Here is an 11008-nt window from a genome sequence, read left to right on the forward strand (position 1 = left end):
GCGGGCAAGGGATATGAACAGACATTTCTCAAAAGAAGACATGCATACAGCCAACAGACACATGAAAAAATGCTCATCATCACTGGCCATCAGAGAAATGCAAATCAAAACCACAATGAGATACCATCTCACACCAGTTAGAATGGCAATCATTAAAAAGTCAGGAAACAACAGGTGCTGGAGAGGATGTGGAGAAATAGGAACACTTTTACACTGTTGGTGGGATTGTAAACTAGATCAACCATTATGGAAAACAGTATGGCGATTCCTCAAGGATCTAGAACTAGAAGTACCATATGACCCAGCCATCCCATTACTTGGTATATACCCAAAGGATTATAAATCATGCTGCTATAAAGACACATGCACACGTATGTTCATTGCAGCACTATTCACAGTAGCAAAGACTTGGAATCAACTCAAATGTTCATCAGTGACAGATTGGATTAAGAAAATGTGGCACATATACACCATGGAATACTATGCAGCCATAAAAAACGATGAGTTTGTGTCCTTTGTAGGGACATGGATGCAGCTGGAAACCATCATTCTCAGCAAACTATTGCAAAAACAGAAAACCAAACACCGCATGTTCTCACTCATAGGTGGGAACTGAACAATAAGATCACTTGGACTCGGGAAGGGGAACATCACACACCAGGGCCTATTATGGGCGTGGGGAGGGATGGCATTGGGAGTTATACCTGATGTAAAGGATGAGTTGATGGGTGCTGATGAGTTGATGGGTGCAACACACCAACATGGCACAAGTATACATATGTAACAAACCTGCACGTTATGCACATGTACCCTAGAACTTAAAGTATAATAATTAAAAAAAAAAAAAGAAGAAATTTCACCTCAGTGAGACTTATTCTGACCACCCTTTAAAATTGTTTTTAAAGTTTTCTATTTCATCCCCTTTATCTGCTTGAAGTTGTTTTCCCCATGGAACTTTTTTTTTTTTTTTTGTAAAATATAGTCTAATTTAGTCATTTATTTTACCTATTTCTCTATCCCACACTAGAATTAAGCTCTATGAAGGCAGGATTTTATGTTCCTACTTACTGATGCATTTCAAACACCAAGAAAAATTCTGGCACATAGTAAGCACTCACTGAGTATCTACTGAATGAATGAAAGAATGTTATTTCCAAAGAGCATAAAGTAGAATGAGAAGTGGGCTTAGATGATTGGATTAACTTTTGTGGAACGTAGTTCAATGGAAGGTTCTAGTGGTGAAAGCAGTCAGTATGTCAACAAATGGTGATTGAAGCCCTACTTCACCCCAAATGATAGTTCCCCAAATCCTCCAGAATTTAGTATCCACTGTCCATTAAATACTTTGGTCATTTTCAAAATGTCTTATGTCTTTTAGTGTTCCTTGGGGGTAGGTTTGCCTTTCTGTCGTACATAGTGTGTCTTACAGTGATATGCACATACCAAGCAAATATTTGTTGAAAGAGGAAAGGAGTGAACTGGGTTAAGGCATTAGGTTACTTGGAAATCCATTCATTTATCACATAAACATGTGTTTTATTGCCTTATGGCCCACAACAGTAATATTTTGCAAGATGGGGTCTATATTTCTGAATGATCAGCGTGTTTTCTGCAATCTTTGGGTTTTCGTTTCTCCGATCATCTGGAAAATCAACTCAAACGTATTCTGGATTATCTGGATAAACCAAATACTGGCAGGAAGTCTTAGTGTCCCTATTTGTTTCTGTGTATCTTTTGAGCATGTAGGCACTAGGTAATGTAGTACTTTTCTCACAGGTTAAAGAAAAGAACACAGGCAGACTGAAAAAAGAAATGATTTATTCACCCCAAAGGAAGCCCAAATGGCATTAAGCCATTCTGTTAGAATGCTTCACAGTAGTTTAAAAGGAGAAGAGAGATGAGAGAAATGAGTCATAAGATGTGTGGTAAAATAAGATTGCTGAACTAGCAGTCAGTACTATAGGCCTGTTTTGAGAGGTGACCTTGTTTTGGCAAAGCATAAGGTTTGGTTTTCTTAAATGAATATTTTAAATTTGGTTTTTGTTGGTTTTATAGTTTTGTTTGCATTTATTTTGTAATTCTGTGGGATTCCTTGTTGCTACAGGAGCTATACAATCAGGAATTTGAGCCTACTTTTATGTTTTATATATATGAATGATATCATAATGAAAAATTGTTTAAATTAGGGGTGTGAGTCCTTGAAAATGTGTTTTTATTTGAGTAGTTTTTAGTGGAGTATATATACTTAAGTTTATGAAAAACTACATTATAAAGCTTCAGGGCCCAGGATGCAGAATATTTATTTCAGTAAAGTCCATGTGTGATAGTTCAATGTTGGACAGCTATTTCTGCAGCAACTGCTGCGAGTGGTGATGCTGGTGGTGAAAAATAGAAAGGAGGGAATCTTAGGAAAATATAGAGAGAAAGTTAGTTGGAGGAAGTGGAGGAATTTTAGACCAACTTGGAGCTTTCTTTGCAATTTAGCTTTTGACTGGCTCTGAATTTGTGAGTTGTCTTTCTTAGTGACACTTCTCAAATGGCTAAGCGAAATGCAGTCTCTTCGTTTCCAGATTTAAAAGAAAAAAATTGTAGTCAGCATTTCTGTAGTGAGGCAAATCTCTATGTGTAATGCGGAACACTGGGAGACATAAAGAGCTGTCTCAAGTTATTAGGATGGGAGATCAGAGGAATGAGATGCTTATTTGCTGATACTGTCCTCCCTACTCCCCAATCTTCCTAGCCCTGCAATGGGAAATAGGAGTAGAAAGAAAGAAACCAAAGGCTTTATTTCAATTTACTTTACTAGAAGAGGTTCTGAGAGCAAGTGTTATTTTACAGTCACATTTTCTGCCATGTCTAGAGCAATATCGTCCTGGAGTTCAGGCAATCAACACATATTTATTGAGCACCTATCATGTACCAGCCATTATATAAGGAAGTGAAGACAGCTCCCTGCCTTTGAACTTACATAAAGCCAATACTTAATGATTTTCTTCTACTGTGTGTCTTCTCTTGGTACACTTTGGTTGAATATGAGTGGGCAATTTGACAATTTTTGGCATGTTCTTTATGATAATTCTATAATTTCAAGGATAAAGTACAGAGAAATCATAAATGCCCAGATTAATTTGTTCTTTTTATCCTTTTCTGTTTCTAGGGGTGTCATGAAAGTTGACATAAATCTTCAGAAAGTGGACATTGACCAATGCTCAAGTGATGGCTGGTTTTCAGGAACTCATAAATGCCACCTCAATAATTCAGAGGTAAGAAGATGAAAATAAAATCCTTTTTAAGCTCAGAAATATGTTATTTTGAATATGTTATATTTGTGGGGGTAAATGAACAAGAGGCATCTTACTGGGAACAAAATCTTTGTAAGTCTCAGTGCTGCCAAATGAACTGAACTAGGAGTAGAAAATAAAATTTGTGTAGAATAACTGTTCATTTGGGGACTGAAAGAAGGCCAAAACTACAATTACATCTGAAGTTTGACTTCAGTCAAAGCCTGGCCCTATTCTTCAAAATGGGCTGGAAATTTAAAATAGTCCTGAGATGAGAAATCAGTCCCAGGAAGGGTCAAATTATGCCTGTTTTTATGGAATATGATGCTTATTGAAATATTGGTGGTATTCATTCAGTCACACTGCTATCTGCTAGAAGAGCACTAGACAAGGTATGGTGGGGCAATTTTGAAAACAAGGAGAAAACACTGTACAGGGTCCTGGAAAGGAATTGTGTATATGTGTGTGTATTTGTTCAGTTTTTAGTCCCTATTCATGCTGAATTTGATGATAACTCTGGTTGATAGGAAACAGGCATAGAGATCATGCTTCTGGAAATAAGACTATCACGTGTCTTTTGTAGTTTCAGAGAAGAACTATGACGACATAATAGTGATTTCATTTTTAGTAGTCCATTTTCAAGGTCCTCAAACTGTGAAATAAACATACAATAAAGTTCTTGATCTTAAATAGTTGGGCTATTCCAACATTGATTCCATGACTTTGTGAGGAAAGTCAGCTTGCTTTATTTAAAACAGAGGGGATATTTCCACAAATGTAGTAATTTACATCTTTAATTTGAATTTTTGCCATTTGTGAAAGGTGATTGTACATAGTGTAATTTTTAAGGAATGAATTTTAAATCAGAAGGAAATTTAGCAATAAGCACTTATTTGTACCATTACACACAAAAAAATGCACAGACAGGTGTACAGGTATATATGCATGCATATACACGTATATATGCCCATTGATTATTTACCATGTATACACCCACCATGCATACTCCTGCCACACACAACCCACATACCCCTGTACTCCCACACTCCTAAATATATCTTCACTGTTTCCCACATCCACCATGCGTTCAATACATACTTCCACCCTGCCACCACACTCTCCACAGCATCCCTCAATCCTCTTGCCCCCAAACCGTAAGAAGCCCCCATAATGCCCCATATCCCTCTAAATCTATCACATCTCTCCACCATATCCTGATGATCCCCCACTTCATCAATACATTCCCACAGCGCCCCCATTCCCTCACATCCACACCCTTTCTCCCACATCTCCATACACCTCCACAGAGATTGCCGTCCACAGTTAATGTTTCCGCCTTGCTAACTCACAAAATTGAGCTCTTCTTTTGGTCTCCTTTAAATGTTCTTAGGGTTTTGAACATTTCTGAGCCTCCACTTAGGATGATTCGGGCATTTCTAAGATATGAATTTCAATTGCTTGGCTTGGTGAATATCTTTAGCCTGATTATTATCTCCATGCCAATGTCTACAGCAATATTCTTCTGTTAAGAGCAGATAGCCACTTAGTGTTGTCTTTTAGCCAGAGTGGACTTTTTTCTGCATGGGTGTCATATTGTGGATATTGATCTGTGTGTGTTCATTTCTATATAGCCTTGTGTTAGTGGTGCTCCTGGGTGGTTCAACAAGCAGTCTGCCTAGAAATAAGGAGATACTTACTTTTCAGTTTGTTATAGTTGCTGCTTGCCTCTAATAATCATGGTGTGGTTTTGTGTCCTTACAGTGCATCTGTTTATTTGACTAGATGGTCATACTACAAGAACCTCTTTTTCCTTTTGGAAGATTGATTTATTTTCATTGCATCAGGATGATTAATTTTCTGGGTTTTGTGTCTTTTTAAAGCTTTGAGATAAACTAGGTTATTTCAAGATAAAATATTATCCTCTCTTCTGATTAACAAAGATTAGGTTGAAATTTATAACTTTTGGGATTATATATGGGAGCATTATATTTATTAAATTCCTACTGAAAAAGGTGGAAAAATATTCTATAATTTCATTAGAAAATATTGTAGAAAGAGGCTAAGTGATCGAAAAGCAATATCAAAACAATGGATCTACAGAGTGTATGTTCAACTTGCAGTCTGTGTCCCTTTTGCCACCTTTTGTTGCCCAGGTACTGGAGTTGGGAGTAAAGAATCTTTGTGTCTTGGCTATGCTCAGGAGGCCCTCATGGGGTAGTCTTCCCTGAACAGGTCTGTCCTGGAACTCTTCACACATTTTATTGGGCTTCTCTAAGGTTGTATAGTTTGTGCTGATCGCTCTAGGCACCTGCAACAGTTCTGGGCCACATCCTCAGTGTAGTTACTGGGAATAGTTTTTCAGTCCCTTTCCCATACAAATGTGAGTTAGAGATTAGAAGCTGGCTTCTCTGGAGGTTTTTGCTGCTTGGGAAAACAGAAAGAAACATCTCTCGCTTGTGGCATTTTTCATGTGTTCTGGCTCTACTTTATTCTTTGTAACAACCCCCCCTGTTACCACCCCAAGGATTGCTGTGTAAACTGGCTTATTTTGGGAAGCACTTAACATGATCTACATTTGTGGGATGTAGGGTCCTGTCTTTATGAATGTCCATTTGTTAGAAATAAAGATACTCATCTTGGTTTACAATGGGTTTTATCTTGCTGATGTTTGACATTCTTCTCTTGTAAACAATAGACAAAGTTACAAATTTCAAAGTTATAAATGAGGCAGACTTTTCACTGTAAAAATTTTTCTAGCGATGTTGGAAAACTTTTCAGCCTCTAGGGTATGTACAACCAGAATATCAGGTCTGATGTTGGAAACAGATAAGTGACATGGAAGCAATGACAAAAGCCTCAGGAGCATTTTAGAAAGGCATGGAATGGTTTGTGAAGAAAATAATCTCTCAGTGGGGTTAGGTCTTCATAAGGTCTAGGAGGCCAGTAAGCATTTTTCGAAAGACATGTCTTCATAACTAATCTAGATTACTGCAAAATGGACTTGGTCAGTTTTCACATCCTCTCCTACAGAATAGTTTAAACATAAAATTAATTGATATTAATTTTTGTTTTAAATATTTTCTTTTGCTTTGTTTCCACTATAAGAAGTTTAAAGAAAAGTTTTTTGAAATAGGAAATATTAGGAGAGTATCCTGGAAATTTTTTGGCTATATTCCATTAGTAAATACCTTTTAAATATCAGTCCATGGTATATGCATATTTTAAATTTAGAGCATATATACATTTTTTGTTATATTTTTGTGTTAAGTATATTATAAATCAGAAAATTTTACAAGGTTTAGATGAAGATGAAATAACATTTTAATGTAAATTACATTACTTTGTTAAAATACTTATATTTTTATAGCAATAGAATTGATTCATAATTTTAATAAAATTTTTAGTGAGACTTATGATTATGACATAATTTTTGAAAATCTTTGTTTAATACTTAGTAATGCAGTGGTTCAGAGGTCTCTAAGTTCACTTTATTTTTATACTTAGTTTTAATATCTGTCATGGTTGAAAAAGATTCCTCACAAGGATAAATCAGTCCAAATTGAAGTAATAAATTGTCAACTGTGTTTGCTACCAATTTTTGCAGAGGTTTTCTTTGCAGAGATACAGCTGGCAATTCTTCATCTTACTTGATGTCAATTGGTCCTTGCAAACTAATTAGAAAGCTGGTCATTTTAATATTTTAAAGGAATAGGTTAAAAACCCACTGAATCTCTTTGCGTTAAATATATTACAGCCGACTAGGACATTTTATTTCCAAGTTTAAACTGTAGAGGTATGTGAATATTTATAGGTTTTGGCACCAAAAACCACTTAACACTGAAAATATTTTCAAATATCCATGTTCAAAATGCTCACTTGAAAAGACTTTCTCATGGATTGTTAAAATGGCTTTGAAGGAATTTTTTTTTTAAATACCTGTTTCATAGACATTATTGACAACCAACCACTTGCCATCCCAGAACAGATCAGCAAATTTGGAATATTGTCTTTTTTTTAAAAAAAGCAATGTATAACCCATCTTTAAGCTCGAAAGTGAGCAGTTCATTTTGAGATAGAGAATCTTTATGGGGGAAGACTTTTTTTGGGTCGCGCACCATCTCATGAAGAATCGTAAATATTTTACATTTTAAAACAATACACTCTGAAAATTCATCTAAATGGCCAAATATAAAGTCAATAAATGGAAAATCGAAGCAAATGAAGGAACCTAGTGACCAGTGTCAGTGTTTTTCTGTCTTGAAACTCCCAGTTTTCCTTCAGGATGTCTCAAGTGCCTTCTCAGATTTGTGATCATGTGAAGGGTAGATTGAGTGAGGGCATTAATATTAATTCAAGTCCTAAATAAGACAAGGCTTAACAGCTTATGTTTCTTTTATTAAAACATTAAATGTAAACAGATTCCAGTATTTTCCTTATGCATGCCAATTAAAGTCGTGTTTACTCTGCTTCGGAGACCACTTTCTGAAGATAGCAGATTCGCTGGAGTGGTTGTGTTATCACCCCAGTCATTGGTCTTATATTGCTCTAAGACAGTTTCCCCTGTCTCCTCTTTTCTATGGAATGTATTGGGTGAAAATCTATTTGTAACTCTTTACTACTCTATCAAATGTAAGTTTAATGAATCTCTAAAGATAAATTTTAAAGAAGCCTGAAAAGGTAAGAAAGCACATCATTTGGTATATGAGAAGACGAATAGAATACAAAGATTCAAAGATAGCAGAAAAACCCTCTTACATACAAAATGTAACTTACTCATTTGGCTACAGCAGGTTTAGAGTACTTTTCTAGAGATCTTTCATTTGACTTTTCATTTAGTGACTCACTTAGAAATAACTACGTGTCAGTTCCATCTTGTGGTTGCTATCTCACCATTGCTCTTCTTTTCTCCAGAAAGTTTCTGTTTAACAAATACTATTGTTCACCTATCTCTAGAGCCATGCTGTCTAGTATGATAGCCACTAGCCACATGTTGCTTTTGAAGTTTAAACCAATTAAAATTAAACAAAATCAAAAAAGGAAGTTTCTGGCCTCACTAACCTGATTCCAAGCATTTAAGAGCCCATAACTAGTGGCTACCATGCTGAAAAATGCAGTGGACAGCTCTGCTCTAGGATATAGTCTAGCTTATAGTGTAGTCAAGCCATACAGGTTTTTTAAAACTTTCAAATCCCTGGCTTTCCTTGTACACTTGAGTCAGTAACATTGCCTTAAAATTTACTGAGGGACATTTAAAGACAAAGTTAAAATGAATTTTGGCTTATGCAATCTTCTTATGATCTGTGTTAGTGCAATTGAAACTAAGTACTGAGAATGTTGCAAGCTATTTTTAATGCCATTATTTCACACTGGAAACTGTAACAGTCTTACAGTAAGTGAGGAGTAAACACTGGTAATCATTGTGGATATTTACATTTTAGTTGTATTTGTAGCACAACTTCTCTTTTCCCCTATTCCTAGTGTGAAATGTGGTTATTTAATATAAAGTCACACTCTTCTTTTGGAATGTAGGACAATGATCAGGTGTTCATTTGTGCCTAGAACAGTACCTGACACTGTGGAATTAATGGAGATAATCTGCTGTTGTTAGATGGCCTCCCTCTAATACATGGCCATCATTTTTGACCAATTGCCCAAAATAAATTTAAACAAAATACTTTTTTTTGTAGCGGTTGCCTTTCAGGTATTTGAAGACTGCTGTTAGCTACCTTCTAAGTCTTCTTTCTTCTAGGCTAATCTTCTGTTTCAGTCACATATCACTGGTTTACCAGGCTTAGCCAAAGGAGGCCATATCACCACTGTATGGATCCTCATTTGTTTTTGGAGTGCTAAAGCCTATCTTGTTGGATTTTGTTACAGTCTTTCTTTTTAAAGTTAATAGAAACCGACGGTATTTTTCTGAGTTTTCCACTATGCTCTCGAGAGTTATTTGGAATAGAGATTCTCAGATCGTTTCAAAGCTAGGGTTAGAAATCACTGTGCTAATACCACTGAGCCGGGAGCCTAATAAGTCAGTTAAGCGCAAACTGCTTGTTTCCGATGTTTCCAGCAACTGAGCCAAGAGTTCACCAGTGGCTATCGCCATCTTGTGGTTGGGGGAAAGAGAGAGAGAAAATCTGTAGTAGGAAATTAAATGACATTAAACTATTTCTTTGTTGTCTAGATGTCTCTTTTACTATTAAAATGCAATACATCTTTCCCTGTGTACAGTTGCAAGCTATTTGTGTGTTGTATTCTGGTTAAATACTAAACCACCGTTTCCATCACTGTCTCATGCAACCCAGTTCTGACTTTAGTCTCTTCACATACAATTAGGTGTACTAGGCTTCTCTCTTTGAGGACACTTTAAAAGTTTGCTGAATTATTATTCTTAGTAATTCTTCTTATTATTATTATGGTTAATAACATATAAGCTATCTTTTCCATGCGATACCTTTTATAACATTACTTAAAATTCATTATTTTAGGTCCTAGTGGTGAATAAGACAGAGGAAATTTATAATTTAAAAGAAATTATTGCATTCTAGAGGGAACCAGAGAACTTAGAAATATACCAATTGACTTTAACTTTTTTATGTACTAAATTTTCTAGGTGATATATACTAAAATATATTAATTTCTGAGACATAAGACTTGTCATAAAAGAGAAGTCTTCACATGTATTTTAGAAGTGCAGGAATTTATTGAATTGGCAAGCAGTAAAAAAGAATTATACTCAATGTTGGTGAGGATATTCTCATGTGGTATTGGTAGGATGCAAATTGTTATAAATTTTTCGACAATATGGTAAAAATGTATCATTAAAAATGCATACTTTTTTGTTCTACCTGTGTTTTCTCTACTTCTACATTAAATAATTTATCTAAGCCTGGGGAACATAGCGAGACCCTGTCTCTACGAAAAAATGGTAAAAATTAGCAAGGTTTAGTGGCACATGCCTGTAGTTCCAGTTACTCAGGAGGCTAAGGCGGGAAGATCTTTTGCGCCCAGAAGTTTGAGGCTGCAGTGAGCTATGATTGTGCCCTTGCACTTCAGCCTGGACAACAGAGTGAGACCTCGTTTCTAAAAAATAATAATTTATCTAAGAAAACATTAGAACATTCTAAAATATATAAACATAATTCTAAAATATAATTCATAAATATATATGTACTCGACTGCTTATCACAGTATTACATATTGTCGTAAAAATTTAGAAACAAATGCATAATAAAGAATTGGGTAAGTAAATTATAGTGCACCCAAATAATATCATACCATTGTGTTACTTAAAATGAGTACTATTCATTCATTGATGTAGAATGATGTTCGTTACATATATTAAAGAAAATAAACAGGTTCTCCAGTATGGTTTAAGGATTAGTAAGCATTTGGAGATACAGAGAAAAGTGATGTTTATAAGAAAGGCTTTCTGGCATGTATTGAGTGGAGTAGATAAGTAGAGGCTTGGTAAGAAGGAGCCAATGTTTCCGCCCCCCCCAACCCCGAATGTGAACCCCTTTAGTTTTTGTTTGTTTGTTTTGTTTTTATTTATTTATTTATTTATTTATTTATTTATTTATTACACTTTAAGTTCTAGGGTACATGTGCATAATGTGCAGGTTTGTTACATATGTATACTTGTGCCATATTGGTGTGCTGCACCCATCAACTCGTCAGCACCCATCAACTCATCCTTTACATCAGGTATAACTTCCAATTCAATCCCT

The 11008-nt window shown here is 35.6% G+C and overlaps 1 protein-coding gene across 1 annotated transcript in view; it reads left to right on the forward strand.

The window, feature by feature from the left end:
• Positions 1-11008, forward strand: part of GPR158 (G protein-coupled receptor 158) — a 456131-nt gene that overhangs the window by 37371 nt on the left and 407752 nt on the right. Inside the window, exon 2 of the mRNA XM_012002013.1 lies at positions 3158-3263. Within this exon, the coding sequence (XP_011857403.1) occupies positions 3158-3263 (106 nt within the window). The remainder of the gene's footprint in view (positions 1-3157; positions 3264-11008) is intronic.

This window comes from Mandrillus leucophaeus, unplaced genomic scaffold (genome assembly GCF_000951045.1).
Source record: "Mandrillus leucophaeus isolate KB7577 unplaced genomic scaffold, Mleu.le_1.0 Scaffold673, whole genome shotgun sequence".
Taxonomy (NCBI): Eukaryota; Metazoa; Chordata; class Mammalia; order Primates; family Cercopithecidae; genus Mandrillus; species Mandrillus leucophaeus.